The sequence below is a fragment of the Brachycentrus maculatus genome, unplaced genomic scaffold (assembly GCF_059751285.1).
Source record: "Brachycentrus maculatus isolate JH-2025_06_01 unplaced genomic scaffold, ASM5975128v1 h1tg001336l, whole genome shotgun sequence".
NCBI classification, from domain to species: domain Eukaryota; kingdom Metazoa; phylum Arthropoda; class Insecta; order Trichoptera; family Brachycentridae; genus Brachycentrus; species Brachycentrus maculatus.
In genome coordinates this window covers 11,058-36,358 of record NW_028281997.1, presented here as the reverse complement: position 1 = coordinate 36,358, position 25,301 = coordinate 11,058, and the positions used below count along the sequence as shown (strand labels likewise).

General features: G+C 35.8%; 1 protein-coding gene, 1 long non-coding RNA gene and 2 pseudogenes across 3 annotated transcripts; 1 reads left to right on the top strand and 3 right to left on the bottom strand.

Moving 5' to 3' along the window:
* The first annotated feature begins 5,246 nt into the window (after positions 1-5,246).
* On the top strand, positions 5,247-6,937 carry LOC148299108 (uncharacterized; annotated as a pseudogene). Its single transcript, XR_015839122.1, has 2 exons — positions 5,247-6,679; positions 6,742-6,937. The product of XR_015839122.1 is annotated as an uncharacterized LOC148299108 (transcript).
* A 7,519-nt stretch (positions 6,938-14,456) lies between these two features.
* On the bottom strand, positions 14,457-15,810 carry LOC148299107 (uncharacterized). The gene is made up of 6 exons (XR_015839121.1): positions 15,678-15,810; positions 15,449-15,561; positions 15,207-15,334; positions 15,001-15,136; positions 14,702-14,893; positions 14,457-14,608 (listed from the first exon to the last, which is right to left on the bottom strand). It is a non-coding gene; the product is annotated as an uncharacterized LOC148299107 (long non-coding RNA).
* A 4,845-nt stretch (positions 15,811-20,655) lies between these two features.
* LOC148299106 (uncharacterized) lies at positions 20,656-21,881 on the bottom strand (annotated as a pseudogene).
* A 2,729-nt stretch (positions 21,882-24,610) lies between these two features.
* On the bottom strand, positions 24,611-24,937 carry LOC148299105 (uncharacterized). Its single transcript, XM_088276373.1, has one exon. It carries the CDS (start codon positions 24,935-24,937, stop codon positions 24,611-24,613), a length of 327 nt encoding a protein of 108 aa, XP_088132499.1.
* Positions 24,938-25,301: the final 364 nt, after the last annotated feature.

Genomic DNA, 25,301 nt, shown 5'->3' with positions numbered 1-25,301 from the left:
TGGGTTGGCATATGGGGCTAAACGACGACATCAACAAAAAACACCAAATCAACTAATCCAGTGCGCATCATGGCTCATCCCAGCACTAAAGCTCCCAAACTCCCACGGAAGCTCTGGGGAAACTCATAAAACCATACATTATGTCACCCCTAATCCTTCACCTACAAAGAACACCAATACTTGTCAAAGCCCAACAGCAACATTCTCGAGTCCCACTGCGTTATCCACCCCTGCTGAATGTTCTTGTGATGCCCCTTCCACACAGACAGCTTCCATCATTCAACCCTAAGCTTCTAATTCCTTGACTGGATTGTCAAAATCAAGCTCTTTGGTAACGTCTGCCGTCCCTTCTCGTCTAAATCTTTCTGCTTTTTCTCCTTTTAAGATTTTTACTACTAAAGCAGCCACAATTCCAACCTCTCATACAAATACAATATCCATATCCGCTGATTACATCTTGCGAAACTCCTTCTGAAACTGTCTGCTAAAACCCAGCCACTCCATAAATACTAGTCCCCCGATCACTTCCCCACCAAGCACCATACCTACCACAACAACAGAAAGATCTAATCTCCCTCGCACGGTAGTTTCTTCCCTTCAATCAAAATCCAGTTCCCCCACTCCAGTTACAACTTCTTCGACTTTAAATATTCCGCACTATTTTTACTATCCCTATCCTCAATCTGTCTATGTCCCTCCTTTTCTTTTGGAGCCCACCAATGTACCAACAGCATCTAGTTACATCAAAAAACCAAATTTTACTCACAGGCGAACCTTTACATCCCAAACGCCTCCTGCTGTTATTCCCTCTGGTTCTCAGAATCAAGGGTCAAGCCCGATCACTTTAGCACAACTCGAAAGTGTGCAAAGAAATTCATAGGCTTTTACTTGCCCTCCGCTTAATGCGGCGTGAAAAATCCACAGTGGTGATTAACTTTTTGTTTCATTTTGAGTTTTGTTAACTTTTATTTCTCTAATTAACAACATGTGTCGAGATCGAGTTTTTATTTATTAAATACATTTTATATTTATATTTGGTAGGCCTACATATGCATCAATATTATTGAATACGTATGATTTTGGAAATAATATTTTTTCCGCAGTATTATTGTTATTTTTTTAAATTCAGAAAAATATTTATTATTATTTTTTTTTTTTAAATTCGTCTATAATATAATAATTATAATAAATAATGATAATATAATATTTTAGCATTGATTATTATATTATCTCTACCTCTCTCAAAGTAATGATTCAGAACAGAGGTATCAATAATGACGATTTACTCATGATGTTCAATTGGATGAATCAATCAGGTATAACCAAAAATACAAGCAAATCCTCTTCATTATCTAAAAAAATATATTAAATATTTATATTCCAAATGATTTAACCCATCCACCTTTTATAATAATTGTATTTTTTAACATATTATAAATATATACTTATCTTTTTTACTTTTATTCATCAGGATCTTCTATATCATGCAAGCACCTTCACCCAGACTCCTCTTGCCTTCGGGAAGCTTTTAATAGAATAGGTTTAGTTATTAAGAGTAACTGGTCTTTCTACTCGCCCTACATACATTATCGTTCCTAGCATTTCGACTCAAGAAAATCAACCAGAAAACCAAACAGCAAAAGATAAAACTCCTACTAAGCTTTATTAAGAACATGGCTGGGTCACTCGTGTTTATGGGGTCTTTCGTAGCCAATTTCAAATTAGCAACATGCTTATATACGCGATTTGAAACTCCTCATCTCAGTAAAAAATATTAATTTTTCTAAACAGACAAATTTATACAATATATCTATTTTTAACTATTTTCCTTGTGTTTAAGAATGGCAATTGTTTTAGCATGCTTTGCCTCCAGTCTGACACTATTTGCTGAATAGGGGAGTCGCAGGGAGGAAATAGCCTATTTTGTATTTATCAGATCGATGAGACCCTACTACATGTACTTAAAAAGAAGAAATCTTATTAACATTCCATGTATTGAGCAGATATTGTTTCTTCTGATTATGGGAAGTCTCAGTCTATGCTATTACAAGTACCCTGCATTTCTTAAGCACAAAGCACTTTTGAATCTGTTCTGGGGAGAAGAACACTGAAGTAAAATAGGACAGAAACGGACCAATAATAATAATTTTTAAAAAATCTATTTTTTGAAAAATATCAGCGCTTTGCGGTGATCTAGGTTTTTATTTATCGAAAATATTGGAAAATTCTGCCTAATATAAAAGTATATAATTTTAATTTTCAAATGTTGTGATACTAATTAAAAAAAAATTGTTATTGCTTATTTAAATTTTCGGTATCGTTTTATTTTTTCCACTTATTTCGGTTGATTCAAACTTGAGAAGGATGGTAGCCAACACAATTTTAGATTATTCTTATAGTTTGATCTAATGATATTTATGGATAAAAAATATGATAAAGTATAATTTCTGAAAAGTATACTTTGTTCTTTCGAAAAAACCCCGAAATTAGTTTTTATTATAATTACCCCAAAAGTTGGATATAAACAATAATTCTATCAAGAACAGTATTTTTTATTATTATTCAAACCATAAATAATTTGAGTTGTGATACGATAAGATTTTCGAGGATATTTTTAATAAAACTATTTAATTAATATTATTACAATAGTTAAGTATCCTTACAAAATTATGTAGGTTCTATGCCAAACCTATCTGAAAGATACCCATATCTACGAACTTGAAGTCGTAGTTAAAGAAGTGAGAACCCGAGAGAATAACTTCTAAATCATATTCAATGACACTATCTACAGCCCTCAAGGAGGAGGACAGCCAGCTGACAAAGGATCAATCCGAATTCATGGCTCCTAATACAATATACTTGCGGCTTCCATCGACAAAGCTACAGAACAGGTAACAATTATTGCATCTCATATGTCGTTATATTGATTGAGAGAGTTGAAGGTCACCTACACAGTTGCCAAGAAGTCAGAAGACGATCATGCATTTGACGTCGGTACCGTATGTAGGATGCACATTGATAAATAGGCGAGAATCCTGCATTCTCGTTTACACTCAGCTGGGCATCTGATTGATGTGGCGGTGGCTCGTCTGGGGCTGCCCTGGATCGCCGGAAAAGGATACCATTTCGTTGATTCCCCATATGTGTAATATATCGGTGTTTCGGAAGATAACAACAAAACCAAGGCGTTATTACAGTAGAAGTTGAATGAGATTTGTTCGGACAAAGCTGGTATCGCAGTTGATGTGTATTATGTATCAAAATAGGAAGCAGTTCAATCAGGGAAGGTGGACGAAAGCTTTCCGGAAGTCGGGTGCGAATTGTTGGGATAGCGGGTGTATAGTGTCCTTGCTCTGGTACACACGTGCACAATATTTCTGAAATCCCGAGTATTACCATCACGAAAGTAGCCAAGAAAGGAAAGAACATTCGTGTTTCTTACCAAGTTTGATGAATATTTTCTTTTTTTTATTCCTGTTTTAAATTCAATAATTTAAACATATTAAAATGTATCCAATAATGAAAATACATATACATATACATATACATATACATAGATACCTATCTATCTATTTTTTTCTATTTCTCATCTGTAATAATATATAAATATTTTAAAAAACCTTGTATTAAAACAAAATAATGGAGAAGTCATTATTTAAGAATAGTTCAAAATGGGCAGAAGTCGAGTTTGTGGCTCCCACAAAAAAAATACACAATCATGATGATGCCCTTGCCTTTACCAAAACTAATGTACATGCAGAATACATCGCCTTCCTTGTCAAACTTCAAAACTCAGTAAAAGGCAAAAAAATATCAGCTAGCGAACCCAACCCAAAGTTCGAGATATTCAAAATCTATTTCCAGGGTCTCGAGCAACTCTTGGACGAGACACCTCCGATCCAACAGCCGATGAGATTTGGAAACAAGGCATTTCGCGATTGGATTGTGAAAGCTGATGTCCTATCAGACAAGTTCATTCAAGACCTATTGCCCTAATAGCTCCAAAAGGCCAAACCTGAGCTCTACGTCTACGTGGCTGAAGCTTTTGGCAATAAGACTCGAATAGACTACGGCACTGGTCATGAACTCTCCTTCATGTTCTTTTGCTGGTCTCTGTACAAACTGGGGTATTACGAAGACTCTGAGATGGAGCAGATGGTGAGACAGGTGTTTTACCGATACATAAATACAATGAGAAAGGTGCAGATGCTGTACAAACTAGAGCCTGCAGGGAGTCACGGTGTGTGGGGGCTGGATGATTACCATTTTCTACCTTTCCTACTTGGGGCTGCCTAGATTGTGGGCAACCCTGACTTGGAATCCCCCTTGTGCATCCATGAAGAGAGACTGGTGCAAGAATACCGCCATGACTATATGTATCTGAACTGTATCAACTTTATAAAATAGCAAAAGAAGAATGTTCCATTCCGAGACTCTTCTCCCGTTCTGGATAACATCAGTGGGGCTGCCAATTGGGAGAAAATAACAAATGTATCATAAAAAAGCTAATACAATTCCTATACATATATTTAATTTATATCATATATATCATATGTATACGTAAAATAACTTATTGAATTATAGGGCATGATTAAAATGTATCAAGCAGAGGTTCTAGCTAAATTCCCAGTTGTTCAGCACACATACTTCGGGACGATCATACCATTTATCTGAGACAAGATCTTTGACAAAACAAAGAGAAATATATATACATACCCTATATACTTTAAACAGATTAGGTTATGTTATTATTTTTAAAACTATATTATTTGCAGCAGATATTAAAAAAATATAATTTTTAATAGACTGACAATCATGAGTATGGTGTAAGTACGTACATAATACAAGCCATTCCTTTGATAAGAAAAAATAGATAGAGATTGGATGGATTGTATCAATTAGAAAGAAAAAAATATCATATTAATGTAACTACCCGCATTTCTGAGACATAAATAGTCGTATTTATTAAGCTTAAAAGTATTACGTATAAAAGTTAAAAAAAAAACATGTGATCAAAGAAGAAGCAAAACAGAAGAAAATTGGACTTATGAATAAGAAAAAGAGTATCAATCTCATTTAATCGTCTTAAACTTCAAATATAAATTCAAATAATGATAAATATATGCAGGTATATTACAGTCAAGTGTTGTCTGTTTAAAAAACATACACATTTTCTATCCAAAATATAGACGATCCTCGGATGATATTATCACCAATAAATATACAATAAATACTAAATTATATATCATGTTTTTAAAGAAGATCTCAAACTTATTGAGACCCTCCCGAGCCTGTTTCTCCTTCGCAGTCGAAGCCCCAAAAGCCAAGCCAGCCAAGCCTGCTAAAGCTCCTGAAGCCCCCAAGCAGACCTTCACTGGCAAGACTGGACAAATCTCGCAAGTTATCGGAGCCGTCGTCGACGTGCAGTTCGACGGCGAAATCCCTCCATTCTCAACGCTCTCGAGGTTCAAGGGACCGAGCACAGACTTGTGCTTGAAGTTGCTCAACACTTGGGCGACTCTCGAGTCAGAACTATTGCTATGGACTCCACGGAGGGTCTCGTCAGAGGCCAGGAAGTCGCAGACACAGGCGCCCCCATTACAATCCCAGTTGGTCCAGAGACTCTTGGCAGAATCATGAACGTCATCGGCGATCCTATTGACGAAAGAGGACCCATATTGACTAAAAAGAGATATCCCATCCATAGAGATGCCCCTGCATTCGACTAACAGGCATCAGGAGCTGAATCCTAATTACAGGAATCAAGGTCGTGGATCTGCTCGCTCCCTACGCAAGAGGAGGTAAAATTGACTCTTTGGAGGTGCAGGAGTCGGAAAGACCGTCGTCATTCAGGAGCTAATCAACAATGTTGCAAAAGCACACGGAGGCTACTCAGTGTTTGCAGGAGTGGGTGAACGTACCAGAGAAGGTAATGATTTGTATCACGAAATGATCGAGTCTGGAGTCATCAGTCTCAAAGATAACAGTTCGAGATGTGCTCTGATATATGGTCAGATGAATGAACCACCCGGAGCCAGAGCCCGAGTCGGATTAACAGGACTTACTGTGGCAGAGTACTTCAGAGACGAAGAAGGAAAAGACGTGCTGTTATTTATTGACAACATCTTCAGATTCACGCAAGCTTGTTCCGAAGTGTCGGCCTTGTTGGGCCGTATTCCGTCGGCTGTCGGTTACCAGCCCACACTGGCTACAGATCTCGGTGCCCTCCAAGAGCGTATTACAACTACTAAGAAGGGTTCAATTACCTCAGTGCAGGCCATCTATGTGCCAGCTGACGATCTGACTGATCCTGCCCCTGCCACTACCTTTGCTTTCTTAGACGCTACCACAGTGCTGTCGCGAGCCCTAACTGAGCTAGGTATCTATCCTGCTGTGGATCCTCTTGATTCCACTTCCCGTATCCTCGATCCTACTGTGGTTGGGGACAAGCACTACTCTGTGGCCAGAGGAGTCCAGAAATTGTTGCAAGACTACAAATCACTTCAGGATATTATTGCCATTCTGGGTATGGACGAGTTGTCCGAAGACGATAAACTTACAGTCGCACGAGCCAGAAAGGTCCAGAAGTTCCTGTCGCAACCATTCTTCATGAGCGAGGTATTCACAGGCAGAAAAGGAAAGTTCGTCGAGCTCAAAGATACCATCTCTGCATTCTCAGGTAACAAGTTTTATAGATGCAATATTAATGTATATTTTAAATGTTCAACTGTATTAATTTAGCTTTGTTATAAGGAAAAGGAGACGATTATCCCGAAGCAGCCTTCTACATGCAAGGTACTTTGGAGGACGCGATGGAAGAAGGAAAAAGACTCGCAGTTCAAACAGCCAAAAAGTGATTATAGAAAAGACCAATCGGATCTATAAAAAATATAACTCTGTATTAAAAAAGACAAAGATCTTAAAAAATAAAACATAATGTATCGGATAATTAAATTTTAATTTTAATTGACTTTGATAGTTTTTATTTTTTACCAAATAATAAAATACATATTTTTTATATCAATAGGAAATTCCTTTTAGTATTCTTTAATAAAAATATTTTTGTTTTATATGTTGCTAGGAGAACATTAGGAGACCAGACAGTCTAAAGAGTTTAAAAGGTTTCTAAAAGCTTCGTTTTATTCAAGAGAACGTTCCAATAATAAATCATCTGTTCACAAGTTCTCTATTCAGCCCATCATCTATACTCCGATGCAGATCACTACGCTAGCAAACAACAACAGTTCGCCCAAATATTCTCGGTCAATAGGAAGACGAAGAGAAAAAAGCCGGTTTTTATTCGTCTCAGCAACATAATAAAATCCTAGCTGAGAGAAAGCGTAAACTAAAGTCTCTGCATCCCAGGAGAAGAAAAGAAATACCGTAGCCTTCTGCTGACTAAAACAAATTTACGATTTCGCAAAACGAACACGAGAATAACAATAACAATAACGATAATATCCGACATCGATCAAAAACCGTGATTTTCACAAGTGGTCCAACAATCGATCAGCACGAATATTAAACATCAAAAATCACAAGAAACATTCTGAAATCATCGATGAAACAATCTAGAATGCCCTTTAATCCAATTATTAATCCTTCTATCAATTTAACTCCTATCCATAAACTGGCCAAAAAGCTAGATAACGAATCCATGGTGCTCAAAAAAAGAGCGAAAAGAGCCACTCTCACCTTCAGACCCACAACCAGGTGCCACAGTTAGAACATGGCGGAGGATTTAAGCGCCAGACTGTTGGTGGTGCAAAAGGGATTCACCAATCGGTAGCGTAACAAATAGAATGCAGTCAGTATCGGAGAGGGATTTAAAAATTTGTTGGAACTGAAACTACAAGAGAGGACGAAAGGCGTGAGAAAAAACAGAAATATTTATAAGTCTGAAGGTAGGAATTCATTGATGCCACTCAGAATTTCGAGAAAAATAAGTTACTAGTTTTGTCCTTGGGGGTACGATACCGAAGAATCAAATATTGGCTGACCGTCTTCGATGTTATATTAATAATTTTCATAATAGTATCGTTTCAAAAATATTACTTTAAAAATTAATAGGTATTTTATTATTGGTTATTAAATATTAATAAATAGAATGAATCATTTGCCGGCAGGTATTATTATACTGAGTGTTTTTTTAAGCGATATTTTTTTAAAACACATATATTTATTAACTATATATTATGATTGGATTAAAGACAATTTCTTTAAAAAAACATGGAAATATTTGAGAATAATAAGGAAGGGGATTAATATTATTAAAAATAATCTTATTTGGTGGTTTGGCGACAACTTTAAGCTTTCTGTTGTTGTCAATAATTCGATGTACTTCGACGAGTCTAGAGTAACTATTTTTATAAATTATCATAGATGATTTGATGAACATTTTTAGCTATATAAGTTTGTAAAATTCATAAAAAAATTATGAAATTAAAAAAATGTTAGCATTGCATAAAACCTATCTCAAAAAGTCATCAAGAGCTAACAAAAAAACAGATTTTATAAATATTTATATAGATGTTTATATAGATGGGTTTTTCATATAAATTGTCTTATATTCAAACCGTGGAAACTTAAAAATAATTATGCATCTTTCTCGTCGAGCCTCCCCTCCACCTTTCCCAGTCCGAAGCCACCGTTTCTTCCCGTAAAAGTAAAATGCTAGGCTTTCCTCAGGTAGTCGATGCAGGAATAGTAGTCCAAGGAGTGGCCGGCATACTTCTTCTCCTTTGTTTACCTTATCTGGTCCTCCAAGGAATCAGCGATGGCCAGCCACTCTGAATATGTCTTGTCTTCTGTTGCTGGTCTCCAATCTTCTCAGTGGTTGGGACTTCCCTCTTCTCCTTTGAGCCACGAACTTGTTGTCCTTAAATCGTCTACGGTCCTCGGTTTCAGCAGTGTTCTCTGCTAAAAATAGACTCACTCTCCAATAGAGCGGGATAGAATATCCGGAGATTTTCTGGAAGATGGTCAGCTATGATAATTTTTTATTCTGATGAAGGATTTAGACCGCTTTTTCCTATTTCTTTCACCTTTTGAATTTCGATCTCATTGAATATACCCGTATCAGTATGCAGTTTCCATAATTCTTTGACATTGCTATTACTGAGGGCCTTTTCGATGGATGTTTTATAGTCATTCTATGGGTGTTTGTATGCTCCGTAGTCTTCATCGAAAAATTGGAAGATGCTCTTCATCATGGCCCCGCCTATTTTCTTGACAGTATTGATACTTTTGTCTACAATTTGCAGTGATTCGATCACATAACAGGTCAATAGCCTCGAAAGATGGTCGAAATTGTGCTTGACTTTGTGCTGTCTTTTGTAAAATCATATTTAAATTATCTTTCGTAGTGCTCCCTTAGTATGTTTTTCAGGGTCTCGAGACTCGGATACGGCATCGAGATGTTCCGCATGAAACAGAACGGATATTCGTGCTGGGAGGAGTTCTTCTCATCATTATAGCCCACAAACAAATAATGATATCGAACTCAACGAGGTCCTTCGTCCAACTGTAGAGGTTCTTCATAAACTTATCTCCTGACTTGTATTCCTCGAAGTTGTCCACTAAAACATACAGACATCCAGCATTGCTCACTTCAGAAATAAATCTTGTTTTTTTAGGATAGATCTCTCCGCCCCAGATGTCTTGAAGCCATTTGCACAGTTTGGGAAGATTCGTGAAATTCGGGGCCATTTCCTCCTCACCAGACTCTTTTTACTCCGCTTCGTCACTGTGCAACAATTTTTACCTGAGCTGATGGTAAAACACCGTTAAGAAGCTCTGTTTTTTGTCGGCAAAGACGCAATTAATGGTAATATAGGGCATTCCCGCCTACTCGAGCATATTTCGAGCGAGGGTCGTTTTGCCGCAGCCTCGCGGCCCCATCAGGAGGAAGGTGGTTTTGGTCTTGATCAACCTGATGGTAGCCATTTTAAAGCGCTCTTCATCGGAAAGGGTGGTGTTATTATTATTATTATTATTCTTGTTCAACTTCTGTTTGTTGTGGATCATGTTTTGTATTAATTTATTTAAATTTGAAGTTTGTTGATATATATGTTATATATAAATAAGATTATATAATATTTTAATGATATCTAATTTTTTGATGAGGCTAATCCATTGGTTAGTATTATTCTTAACATATAAAATATATATAAGGTGAATAGGCTTGACATCGAGACAATGGCATGGTTTTTTTTTTTTATAAAATATAAAGATATATTTATTTTTATATGAATCTATATTTTTAAAAAATAAGATGAAGTAAATAATAGAAATAAATGTATTTTTACAATTATCGTTTAATTCATATTTTATTATTTTATTTGAATTAGTTAATAATAATAATATATTCTCTGATTAATACATATAATAGCCATAATTTAGCAAAAAATCAAAATATAAAAATAGCATTGCAGATGAAGTATAAACGAGTCCCGACAATATCTCAGTAACTTTTTGGGACTCCGTTAAAATTTGATTCAAATCAGCGATTCTCCAACCTATATATATGTTGCCTATTAAAAAACAATAGAAAATCCAAAAACAATACTTTATTACTTGAAAATTATTTATCCTTTCATATTTTTTTAGCGAAAAAATCTATAAGATGTTTTAAATATCTGCTATTTATAAAAATTAAATAAGAGCGTATTATTTTTAAATAATCATTTAAATTTGTTTGTATTCAAATAATAAAGAAAAAACACTGTTTTTTTTTCCAAATGGCCACCGTTGAAACGAGAATATATTACCAGTGGCAATATCATGTGGGAACAAAATTCCCAGAACCAGCAGACCATCCAGAAATGTGGGCGGGTATTAAATCAACCATCAATTACCAGAAGTCGTTCGGAGACTCCGTACCTCCCACATGTAGTAACCTCTTGTTTTGCAAACTCGGCCTTTTGGACGTCGCATGCCAATTCGAACATGAATGCTGGTGGAACCTTATTTATACGGTTGGCGCCTTCATTTGCATGATGGTAAGCCCCTTTCTCTCACACTCCCAAACAACTTACAGCTTTTTATATTTGTGTCTATCCTTAAATAATTCGACCATTATATTTTATCTATAAAAATAATATTTTGACATCAGTACGCTCTCTATTATTGTGGGATTTTAGCTTCATTTACGTTTAAATTCCTAGCCAGGCTGGAATGTATGTGGTTTGCATTCGAGATGTGTGTTGCTGTTTTAGTAAGGGAGCCATGATGGCCATCAAGGGATGTTCGAAAGGAGGGTCTTCAGGAAGAGAGAACAGAAGATTGAGGCGGAGAATGCCAAAAAATAAAAGAAAAGAGTCCAGGATATGAAAGAGAAGCTGGCGTGCATGAAAATCCGAATCGACTTCGACGAATTGCCAAAGCAGAGAAAGAGAGAGTTCTTGAGATTTTGAGAGACTATGATATTGTGTCAGAATAAGAAATCGAAGGTTTTCCCGAGCCTGATGTCTGATTTTTTTTTAATATTTGTTTTTTAGAAATAGATATTTTTCGATACTGTTAATATATTTTATATTTCTAAAAATTATGAATTTAATTGTTTTCTGCTAATTAAATAATAATAAAAAAAAACATAATAAGTATGAAGCAGCATGAGTTTGAAAAACATTTTTGAAACAACTATGAATAAAATGGGTATTCAAGAGAATAGATGAACAAAAATAATAATAGATAGACTTACTTCTATATATGAAAGTATTCAAACCCCTCATCGATATATATCGCTAAATATATATATATAAAGAATTATTGTTTGAAATATAAAAATAATATTTTATAAAAATATATAAAAAAGATAAAGTACAAATTAAAAAAAAACATATATATAATTTATCTATCTATTTTTTTTATTTCTCTCTTCATTGCCAATATAAGATATTAAAGAAAAGAAAAACACAAGCTCTAAAAAAATATATATATATACAACAGAAAGAGATAAAAAAAAACAGACCAATCTAATTTAACTAGAAAGGTGGGGTTGGGGTTGGGGTTGGGGTTGGGTTGGGTTGGGGTTGGGGTTGGGGTTGGGGTTGGGGTTGGGGTTGGGGTTGGGGTTGGGGTTGGGGTTGGGGTTGGGGTTGGGTTGGGGTTGGGGTTGGGTTGGGGTTGGGGTTGGGGAGCAAGCTTCCACAAACTAGTTGGAAGACAGCTTTGATATGTTTGTCGAAGCAGCACCGTTGCCGATCCCCCCTTCCAAGCCTTACAGCACCCTCTCGACGATACTCTTAAAGTACAACCATGAATCTACAGGCAGAGACAACTCGAACGCCATAATCTCCTAGAATTTCGCCATTTCCAAAAATATCAACCCAATCAAAACTAGTCTGGAGGTTTCAAAAAAGCAAAACCCACAATAAAAAGAAGTTAATGAAGAGATTGAAAAAGAGCTGAAGCATCAAGAATCTGAAGCCCACAGAAATTTAAACTGTTTAGCCAGGTCATTGGAATAACAATAACAATAATAACAATAATAATAATAAGATGAATAGACAGTGAAACCATAATCTGCTAACTCGTCAGTTAATTCTTTTCCAAATCAGCACATAGAACTTGACTATCGTTTCTCTTCATCTAAGCGATAAAATAATTCCAACAGAGTCGCTGACATGAATCACATTTAAAATATGGTTTAACCACCCAGCCTCGATTCCAACAGTGTGAATTCCTCTTCGTTATCTTCTTCTACCTCTTCAGCATAATTACTAATAAAGTACAAATAATAACCACCGGAGAGAGAAGTAAGGCTCAACAAGAAGACAGTCTCATTATCGGAGCTAGAACACTATATGGCTCGGCCCACCTTCGCAAGCAAACCTGCGCAAAATAGCAGCACCAAGCTTCTCCAGTCTAAATCAGGGGAGATTAAATCAGACACAGAAATATTTCTCAAACTGTAGACAAGTAAATGTCAAGTACATCATGTCGTAAACAACCCTAATTTTTTAAGTGCTGCGATGATATAAGAAAGCCCCGCTAGTGAAATATTTCGCTTTCCACCTTCCTTTACCGCAGATTCGTTGGTTGCAACCGAAACACCGAAATCCACCAAATAACTACTTATCGGTGCTTAAGATAACCATTTAGACATTGAACAGCAGTCGCTTAATCAAGTCAGAATAGATAAATCCCAAGTATTTTATCAACTGGATGAGACTATGATAACCAGGGTAGCGTCCTTTCTGGAAATTGACGATCTTTTAAAAATCCGAGTTTTGCGAAAATCCTTTTACAAAACCGTCACATTCTTTCTATTTAAAAAATCCCTCCAGACACATGCCTTCGACGCTGCACTCTGGCGCTCCATCACCCAAATCACAGAGTCAGCTGAAGCAGGCATAAGAGATAAATATTAAAATCTAGCTTCGGCAATTCCTCCCGAGGAGGAGGGTAGCGAGTACTCGAGGGATCTGGATCGAACATTTCTCACCGAAGAAATCGAACAACTTGAAGGACAAATTAAATTAAACAGGCTTCTCCGAGCTTTGGCAGTGACTGACTCATATTTTCAAGGATTGAACTACATCGCTGCTGCATTTCTGTACGGTTTTAGTGAGCACGTCAGCTTTTGGTTTTGCCGCACCCTTCTAAATAAAGTTCAGCATATTCAGATCAACATCTAAGGCTTCAACTCTAAATTAAATCTATTGGAATCCTAAGTGGAGAAAGAACTGCCGCTTGTGCATGAGCACATCTCATCGATGGGGTTGTCGGTGGCTTACTTTGCCACAAGATGGCTTCTGACTCTTTTTTCCTATGACAGCCCTATCGAAACAATGATGCACTTGTGGAGACTTGTGTGCTTGTCCGACTGCAATATGGTGATCTGCTTCTCAATGGTGATGCTGAGACACTTGGGACAGGACATTCTGAAATGGTAAGAGGAGGATCTCAACAAGTTTCTGAAATACTAACTGAATAGCAAGATATCACGATTGGACCAGAGTGTGCTTCTCAAAGAGACAATAGACTAGTATCAGAGGAAATATACTCATTGTTAAAAATAGGTTGGGATTTAGTTTGTGATGGATTTAGCAGACATGGAAGAAGCAACAATTAATAATCCTACTACGCATTTATGATTTCCAATAAATATATATATATGTATATCCATAATTTGTGTGTATATATGTTTGGATATTTTATTTCTAAATTTTTAGTAAACAAAAAATGCAATAAGAAAAAATCAATTTCTGATTTATTTACAACATAAAGTTAATAATGTGAAAAAAATAGAAATATGTAGCCAGTCTCCTTAAATTCAGAATTCGATACAATTTTATGACTTCATTTAATCAATCTAATAATTTTAATGATTTTTCGATATTAACGCAAGCTATATACATTTATTTATTTTTAATGAAAAACTTTTTATTATACATTGTAATTTTGTCCAATATATAAAAAATTGATATAATGATGCATATTATTATCGTCGATTTGCATATTATGTCTTTCACTCAGCAGCTCGCTTGGGCCAGACCACCCCGTCTCCGGCTGGGCCGTCGCTTTCGCAAAAAATAGGAAAAGGCCAGTTCCATGAATTTTTCCCAAACACTTGCAACCAGTTATAGTATTTACCAATATTGTACTGAAAGAGGGGAAGAAGAAAAATAAATAGAGTTTTATGGCGTTAGTAAATAATTATGAATGAATTCCCAGATGATATTATTGTGGTTGTTACGCTGAGATTAGGATTTGCTTCTGGATTTCCAGACCTTTTGAGCTCCAGTGTCTCAATGGTTGTTGTGTTGTTAAGGATGAGTTCGATGTGGAACTTTAAGAAAATTATGATAGTCACAAGGATCACCATATTGAACACGAATGCTATTATTATTATCAAGTTCCGAAAATACGACAAGGCAGGTGCTTCATTCTAAAAATTTGTTTAAAAAAAAATAAGTATTTAAAAAAAAAAACTATTTTTTTTTTTATTTGTTGGAAATAGCTCATGAGTTTTCAAAAATGTATAAAAATTATTACAGCAATTTATCGCACCATAGCAGGAACTGCTGCTATGATCCCTATAGCTTGAAGAAAGCAGGTCAGGGTGGTATAAAACAGCATCAGGATAAAGAATTTCCTGTTATAGAATCCGATACAATTGTTAATCCAAGGACTACAATGCGAAAGAAAGAAATATAAGTATTCAGTTATTTGTTTGATTTGCTGGGGATGTGTATTTTTACCAATGATGATCCATATTCAGAACACACTTGTTACAGGTCGAACAATGATGGGTTCTTTCGGGTTTATAGATGTGACAGAAAAGACAGTATTTGCGTTTTTTATTATCAGGTTCAGTCATGAAATACCCCTGTCAGTTTATTTTTTGAAATGATAGTTAAAATATGTGTGTTGTTTGTCAAATTTTTGTTTATGTTAGAATGAAGCGCTTTTCATTTTTTTATTATTATTATTATTTTTTTACCCAAAATGTTGGCACTTTCCCAGGTTCACCAGACATTGTCTTTATGATTGACCATATAAGCATAATGACACTGGCGTTATAAACTATCAAGAATACAACGATCCCTGCAGTACCTAAATTTATGTATTAATAAAAAAAAACATATGTTAATGAGTACTAGATTTTTTATTTTTTAAATGGCAATGATATATTTTTTTTTTATTATCATTAAAAGGTTAATTTGGCTTACTGGAAGGCTGCAGATCGATCCACACAAGTTTGAGTTCCACGAAATACTCGAATAAGAGTATCAGAATTATTAGTATGACGAAGAAATAGGGAAACTTTCTTCTGATTTACTCTATCATTCTAGTATTTTTTATGAAAAAAGTATATTATGTGACTGTTTATATTTTAAAAAAAACCATATCAATACATCAATATATTAATACATCAAATATATACATGTATACACATCTAAACACATAGGAATTTATGATTTGTTCATTATTATCGATTTGAATTTTATTTATTATTAAACCAATAATTTAAAAAAATAAAACGATAGTCCATAAATTCACCAATAAGAACATGTAAAATATTTAATTTAATAATTTTTAAAATAAATAAATAATCTGCCAGTTTCCCATAGTTACGCAGGAAGAAACGGTTTTGTTGTCTAGCAACCTTTTCATGAAAGTGTCTCAGAAATTCTGACTTATAATTTCCAATATTATATTCCAACTCATCCATTTCGACAGTTAGAGCCAAAATAGTATGTGTCTTCGATCTCATTCGATAGAAACCAAAGAATTGTTTGGAAGTCAGATAATCGGACATCTTTATAGAGAGGAAGAAAGGAAAACATTAAACAGAAAAAAACTATAAATATAATATTTTTTCGATAACAAAAAATTATCAACGATAAGGAATAGGCAGCCAATATCGAAATATTCGATCATCATTTTTTATAACTCATCAACAACACTAAAACATGATAGTATTCTCATTATAAGGTAGCATAATATATAGAGATATATTTCATACTCATTCGAAATGAATAATAAGTAGAATTTTATATAAAACTATAATATACTATATATTTGGGTCCAAGATAGAGAGGAAAGTATTTCTATTTTAAGATAAAGATATTACCGACCCCACAACATTATTTGCAATTCTTGCATTTTGTAAAGTTTATTTGGAATAGATAGAATCGGCGGTTAATATATAATTTTTATCAGATTATCCGAAACATTCATAACTAAATAATTTAAATTCCATTTTAAATAAAAATACTATTAGTCGCTCTTATATATTTTTATTTAATTACTATTTCTAGATATATATATTCATATATATATATATTATATAAAAAATACCTCGATTAATTTAGGCATAGTTTTATCAAATGGCAAAATAAGCTATCATACTTGCGATTGACACCGGTAGCTCCATGTCTGAGCCTTTCAGCTCCTCAATATCGCGCAGCGGACTCTCATTCGAGTGCGTCAGACTCTTCTGCAGCAAAAGATGTTCAACAACTCCAACCACTAAATCGGAATGATATTCTTCGGGGACAACGACTCCGAAGATGGCCTCGTCCAAATCGTATAACTTGCTAAGCCCAACTTAAGTTTTGTCCGGAACATCGAAGCCCTGCGTACACTCGAGATAAAAAACGATAGGGAGGGAGGTGAGATTCTGGAAGCACTAAAATTTGCGGTAGAGAAACTCGACAACTTCGTGGCCAAAAGAAAGTCGCAAAAACGAGTGTTCATGTTTACAAACGGGTCGGGATAGGTGAATACCAATCTATTAAATCCATTGATTAACTTGATTAGTAAAAGTGGAGTCAAGATCAACCTCATCACCATTGATTTTATGGAGGGCTACGAACCCGAAGCTGATAGCCTCCACGGAACGACATACACGAATGCCAGGCAACTGTAAAATTGTGAAGTTATTCTGAAACTCAAAAAAGCCTGTCCCGACAATATCCAAATCTTCCCAGCATCCATGGCAATCCAGCTGTATCGTCAATTCCGTAAGAAAGAACTAAATCCAGTCGCCCTCTACAGAGGAAAGCTGCAGATAGCTCCAGGACTCAGTATTGATGTTGTAACCTATAAAAAGACGAGGGAGGAAAAGCTCAAGTCTCTGAAAAGGTACAACAAAAAAGAAGACTTCAACCCTCATATCAAAGCCAACTCACTTGTTCGCGACGTGATGCACCATGTTGCAGGAGATAACTCCGGCGAGGCAATCCCGGAAGACGAGATCGTCGGGGCTTTCCAATATGGCCAAAATTACTGTCCCTATATCAAAAATTAGCGGGATGGCCATGAAAGTACTGGAGGAAAAGTGTCTAAAGGTTTTGGGCTTCGTGAACAAAGACAAGATTCCTAGACAAGCTTTCATGAGCAACGTCGATATGGTGCTTCCAGATGCATAAGATCTTTACAGTCGAAAGCTCTTTTCCTCCTTTGTGCTCTCCATGTTGACACTCAACCGTTATGCCTTAGTTCGGTATATTTCGAGAAACAACAAGAACGGTGTTTCTCCAAGGCTGATGGTTATGATTCCATACAAATCTGGAACCAAAGGAGAGTATTTCTACTTGGTGCAGCTGCCGACCTCCGAAGGAGTGCGCCAGTATCAGTTCAATAGTCTTCCCAAAGCTTCCCAATCACAGCGGGACATCATTTCATAACTCATCGACAACATGAACCTCTGTTCCAAGCCAACAGAAGAAGATGAAGAAGAAGAGGAGTCTCTAAAACCTAAGATGACCTTCAACCCTGCAAGGCAATACATGTACCAATCCGTGTTTTACCGAGTATTTAACGAATAGGCGGAAGACCTACCTCCATTGGACCCAACAATTATCGAATATTTGAACCCGGAAAAAAAATTCCAAGCCAAAATTGCTCCCATATGTGAGGCTACCAAAAAAGAATTCAATTTAATCGAGAAATAGCTTAAGTCTTATAAAGATGACAAAAAGAAATTTGTCTGGTCAGATATAGAGACCAGGATTCAGGATTGTACGTAAGTACAAGTGGGGGAGGAGACCAGGAGCACTTGATGGTGGAAGGGTTAAAAAAGTTTACATTCGAAGAAGACGATGTGGAGCATGTGGACCCTAAGGAACCCATCAGCACCTTCATGAAGATGATCAAAAACAATAAAAAAGATTTAGTCAAGAGAGCCTTGGATGAAATGTGTGTATATATCAGGGACAAGCATCAAGCGAACCCCTCGGCCGAGACCCATCTGCACCTGTTCGAATGTTTCAAAAGTTTGAGGGAGGCTTGCCAAAGCGAGAAAGAGTAGGAGTACTGGGATGATTGGTTTAGCAAGATTACCCCCACTTTAAGTGAAGGAGTGGCGAGGTTACTCAAAGAACAGGGAGTGGGCTACTTGAACAGAGAAAACAAAGACATCTTCAAAACTACAACATTTAAGATCGCAAACAATATTGTTGTAGATGAATTGGATTGAAAAAAATATATTAGGTTTTTACCAAAATTAAAAAAAAAAAAGAAATACATATTAACCCAAAAAAAATATATATGAAAAATATAGTAATAATACAATAATGTACAAAATTGTAACTTAATTTTCAACAATCTATATACTGTTATTTCTTTTATTTTAAGCACGTAAAAAACAAACTAGATATTGAATATTTATTTATTTTAATATTTATGTTTGATGTGAAATAAATTATTATAATCTACAAAAAAAGTGTCTACTATCCCCAATAAATATCCAACTCATTTTTTGGATAATATTAAACATAAATTTTATTTAACTATTATTACATGTCTCTTCAGACTATTAAAGACTTCTCGGGTGGACTAGTTGCGGGGTGGACTCAAGTCTTCATTATGCAGCCATTCTAAAAAATTAAAGTAATGCTCCAGACACAAGGGCCTGTCAAAAAATATAATGGCATATTTGATGTCATTAAGAATGTCATGAAGTAATAAGGACCGATGGGATTTTACAAAGGAACCCTTGTTCCTCTCATGGGAATAGGCCTCATAGGCTCCGTACGTTTCGGAACCTTCGAATCAACCAAACGAAAAGTGCGATCATTCTTCAACATCACTTCCACCAACCTACCAATCCAATACAGTGCCCTTTCAGCATTTCTCACTGGACTAGTCAGTTCTCTACTCGTATGCCCGATCTAACACACTCGTATACGAATTCAAATTCAGAAGAATGCGAGCTAGAAAATATACTCAGGTTCCTTGAATGCAGCTTTAGTTATTTTCAAGAAGCACGGATTTAGTGGGCTCAACAAAGGACAGCTGCCAACAACATTGAGAGAAAGCACTGGTTTGTGCTTCTTCTTCACTGTTATTGACTATCTCACAATGGTATTGACGCCAGAGGGAGTATCCAAAAAGGATACTCCTTTTTATGTGCCTCTCCTCGCTGGAGGTATCGGAGGAACTACTTATTGGTGCTTTAATTATCCTTTGGACTATATGAAAACATTACTTCAGACAGATAGTTTTGAAAATCCTAAATACAAAAGTAAATACATTTAAAAAATTAATATTCAATTATTTGTTTTAATTGATCACTAGATTTGAGACATTGCTTCCAAGTTGAATACGCAGCCCACGGATGGAATGGGTTCTTCAAGGGATACTTGATCTGCATGCTTCGATCATTCCCTGTAAATGCAGGTGCACTTGTAGCATATCGTCTGGTTCAAAATGCCCTGCATAGCGATTCACATTGAAAAATAGTTATAACAAAATTATTTCACATAAATTTTATAGCAAGAACCGGACACATATTTTTTCTTCTTTAGTTATTCATTTTTATTTCTATTTCTTATTTAGTTTCGATATATAAAATATCGAGGAAATTACACTATTTGCTCTGAATTATCAGAGAATAAATAATTAGCATTCATGTATATTTTTATTAAAAAAAATATAAAACTTTGTCCAATTTTGTTTCTACATTTTCTCGTTACTGCTTCTCCATAAACTATCATTTTCTTCAAATTCAAGATATTTATTAATAATATAGCATAAAATTGCATTTCCATAACCACTTAATACTATTTTTCTAGAAGTTATCATAATTTTAGCAAAACACTAATATAGTTATTGTTTTTCTAAATTAACCATATCCAACTATATTAAAACAAAAAATTATGATACAATTCTAATATGAATGGGATATGTAAGAACCATTTATCACTTGCCTTTTCCAACGTTAAATTTGAAGTGGATAATATCACCATCCTACACAACATACTCTTTTCCTTGTTGACGATACTTTCCTTAGGCTTTAACAGCCTGCTCGCTACCAAGTTCGATGTAATCACTATACTTCATTATCTCTGCGCAGATGAATCCTTTCTCGAAATCGGAATGGATCACCCCAGCGGCTTCGGGAGCTTTTGTCCTTTTCTGACAGTCCACGCTCTCACTTCGACTCTCCGATGGTGAAGTAGTAAATCAAATCAAGGGCAGTATACCCTGTCTTAATTATCCTGCTCAGCATGGATTTGGCTGACTCCTCTTTTTGCGACGCTAGAAGAGTTTTTTCGTAGTCGGCACTGTATGGATTGATTTCTCCAGGCATGTTTGCGTCGATCCATTTCTTCGTTTGACCAAGAAATTTGTTTTTCTTTGACAAAAAATCGGCCTCTGATAGGTTGATCAAGTAGCAGACCGGCTTGGCCGTTAGGAGCCTATGAGTGTTCAGCAGTTCGATTTCGTCTGCCGTCCAGACTCCAGTTCGCACCCATTTGTTGGCCTCTAGCATAGCCACGACTTTCTCGAGCAGCTCTTTTTCGGCCTTTGCCTCCTTGTCGTTAACTCTTTTTATTTTTTTATCACAGTCTTAGATTCGATTGTTAACAAATTCGAGATCTTTTAAGACCAGCTCAGTGCAGATAATTTCAGCATCACGAACTGGGTTTACGTCAATTTCAGTATGTGTAACTTCCTCATTCTCGAATGCTCTGAGGACGTGGTAGATCCCGTCGACTTCTTTGATGTGACTCAAAAATGCGTTTCCTAAACCTTCCCCTTTCGAAGCTCCTGGTACTAACCCGGCAATATCAACAATTTGGAGGACCTAAAGAAGAGATAGAACAAAAAGTGTTAGCGATTATGATAAAACAAAAGATAATTATATAAAAAAAAAATTGATATCATACTGGAGCAGTTTATCCTTTAGGCTTGAATATTTCACAGAGTTTTGTGAACCTTTAATCTGGGACAATGACATTGGCTTTGTTGGGGTCAATGGTGCAAAAAGGATAGTTTTCAGCTGGAACATTAAGTTTGGAGAGTAGATTGAACGTGGTGCTCTTGCCCACATTGGGCATTCCGACGATTCCCATTCTCAAGGTGTTTCCGGGCTTTCCCCAGAGTGGAATTTGTTTTGGTTCTTCTATCTTTTTAGGAGGCATCTTCGAATTTAAAATAAACACGATATATTTTATGATATAAAATAACTCTTGTATTGATTTTTAAAAAATATTAAATTTAAAAAATTGGTTGTTGAAGTTTATTTTTCCCCTTTTTCTATCATTATTTCGACTGTTTGATTCATTGTTTCTATTTTTAGACTATTTTATAGATAGATGATATGTAACCTCCACAAATCATAATATAAAATATTGTTATAGCTTTTTTTTTAATACAATTAAGAATCTTTTGTCATAATACATGCATATGATGCAGATATTTTAATAATTGTAGGCCTAAAAAATCCATCTACCAGGTGAAATAAGGGAAAAAATATATATACAAAAAAATGAGTATAAACTTGATAAACCAGAGTGAATCTCTCATTTTCGATCACAATATTTGAGATAAATAGGTTTTTCATTTAACACTTTTCTTTTCTTTTCGTAACTGTTTAGGTATCTCTCAATATGACCAGATGCTCCTTTGATTTATGGAGAGCTATCAAACAGAGACCAGTCGATAGGCTTGGCCCTGAACTCAAATCCGAGTTCATTTTATTCCTCTAAAGTTTTGAGCGCTTAGCTTGTCAAATAATTATGTACCGTGTGCCTACTCTTTCGTATTGAGTATTCATTACTAACTGGGTAGTTGTTGATTTGAGGACTGAAGGTACATCCTGTCAACTTTTCCCTCTGTTTTATTCACAGAGTTCAGAGATTTTCGCTCGCTTCGGAGTTTAGCTTATGAATATAAGCTTTCAAAAATGTTCGCGGATCTATCTTGACTAAGGAATGTAACGCTCTTGACATTATTATGAGGTTGTTTTTTAGACGGTGTATCGTTTTTTGAGCAATACTCCGTTAGAATGTTAATGACTGGTTTATATGTGTTCAGCTATTTAATGGAGAAGACTGAAGCCTTCATACTATTAAGTTTGAGGAATTAGTTGATGCTCTCCAGTAGAAGTTTCTGTTTTTAGGTTGGGGTGTTGTCGATCTTCAAAACTTTGATAATTTCGAAAACGAGTCCAGAGGGTATGAGGATTTCCCCAAAGTTGACAAGCCTCATAATCTTCCAGATCTCTCCCATCGGTTTCGTTTACGCCATACCTTAGTAAGTGGGGAAGACAGCTTTATGCAGATCAAGCCAGGCAGGATAGTCGTAATAGCCTTGGTGTTTTGATGCTTGCATTTTGAGTACCAGCGATTTTAATTAATGCTCTTTATTTACGGAGATATCGGATGATGTAACCTGGCTTTGATAATAAGAGTTATTGTTAGTCGACTTATATTTGTTGTTATTCTGTGAGTTATTATTATTATTATTATTTGTCGAGTATAATGTCGCCGATGGATTTTGCTTCTGTTTGGATCCTGAGTCATAAATTTTACTGAAGATGGAGTCCCGAAGAAGGTAGTTTATGCAAGGAATCTCCTCGATGGAGAGAGTTCTTTGATTGGTGTACTACGATGTTCAAGTTAGGCGATGCTCATTTCTTTGAAGTTCCTTGTTTAAGCCTATGGTACACTAGAAGGAACATTCTAACGTATCTTAAATTACATATATAAATAAATAAATATATTACTTATATATATTTATGTTTTTTTATTTTAAGAGGGTTTATCTTGAGACTAAAATTTTTTTATTTTATTTTTTTATGCATTTTATATAATTATATATGTTATATTTTGAAATTAAAAAAATATGGACAGGCAATAAGGGTCTATCTTAGCTATCTAAATAATGTTGATGTCATCTTAAAACATATATGTAATACTATTATTAGATGGTATGTATTATAATTTGATTTATCCACAAAATCAGTCAGGAGGATATATATAGGTTTCTTTCTAATTTATGTGTTTTTTTAATTTTTGTAATGGTTTCATCCAGATCACATCAAACAAGCTAAACAGATAAAGAAATCATCATCTTCATTTGGTTTTCTTAGCGATGTAGTGGTCACTAACTCTGCCCAGGATCAAAGCCATTGCGGTAATAAGTTTCTTCACATATGAAAGATGAAGAAATTCATTGGGTCCGTGTGCATTAGCCTCTGGACCTAAGACTCCGGTTACCACATACTCGGCTTTTGGGAATAGTGCAGAGAACATTCCCATCAATGGTATGGTTCCACCTTCTGCAATCGTTAAAGTAGGTCTTTTGAAAATTTTATCAGCAGCCTCGTTAATTGCTGAAGCCAAAAATGGACTATAAGCAGGGGCGTTCCAACCGTTTGCGAACACAAAGTTCTCCACGGTTACCTTTGCACCATAAGGTGGGTTTTCTGTGAGAATTCTGGAGATGTGACTTTGGGCTTATTTGGCATCAAGGGTCGGGGGAAGCCTGAACGAGAGCTTCAGGGTGGTCTTTGGCCTGAGAACGTTTCCAGCAATTTATACAGCAGGAATTGAGGAGGCTCCAACCACTGATAAAGTGGGATACCAACCTCGATTTAAGAGTGCAGTCAGCGGATTGCTTGTCATTGGATGCGCTCCCTCGACGAAAGGGAAGGACTTGATCGCATCAGCCCCTTTGATTTGAGCACAGTGATATTGTTCTTCGTATCTATTTGGAGGAATATCCACATGAAGACATTGAGGGAGTTGTCCAGTTTGTTCATTTTCTAACCTTGACAAAATCATTCTGGCAATTCTAAAGGAAGAAGGAACAATTCCTGAAGCGTCACCCGAATGCTGTCCTTGTTTCAAAATTTCTACAGTGAAGTTTACTGAGAGCATTCCTCTAAGAGAGTTGGTGAGCCAAAACTTTCATAATCGATTGTTCCCGAGTCTAGGCAGAAGCAGAGTTCAGGAGAACCGATCCTATCTTTAAGTTTCTCCATATAGTGAGCCATATGAGCACTTCCTGATTCTTCATCCCCTTCGGTGATCATAACACATCGAGGCAACTTTATTCCTTGCTCTTGGAGAGCCTTGATGCTCAGCATTGTTCCGTAGGTGGAGTAGCCATCGTCAGCACCTCCTCTTCCGTAGAGTTTGCCATCCTTAATGACAGGAATCGTGGGACCAAATCCTTCAAACCACCCTTCCATTGGGGGTTGCTTGTCATAATGCCCATAATAAAATATCGTATATGGCAAATCTCCAGGAATCTCAGTGAAGATGATTGGGCTAAAATCAGGGTCCTTAATGACTTCGGTGGTGAGTCCTTTGACACCAAAGTTCTCAACCCAGGACTTGACATGGTTGGCAGCTTTTTCAAGGAGTTGATTAGTATTCCAATCTTTGTCGAAAGCTCTGGAGAGGTTTGGGAATTTTGATGTATTCGACAAGTGATGGCAAAGCACTCTCATCAAAATGTTTTTCAATAAAAGCACTTGCTTTTTCGAGATCTAGGGTGGTTTATTTGTGTTCCATTTATAAAAACTTGATCAATGTTTTTTTTTGTGTTTTTTT

What these genes read in the sequence shown, in the direction of transcription:
- LOC148299105 (XM_088276373.1), bottom strand. Translation starts at nt 24,937, where the DNA reads ATGGAAGGGTGGTTTGAAGGATTTGGTCCCACGATTCCTGTCATTAAG.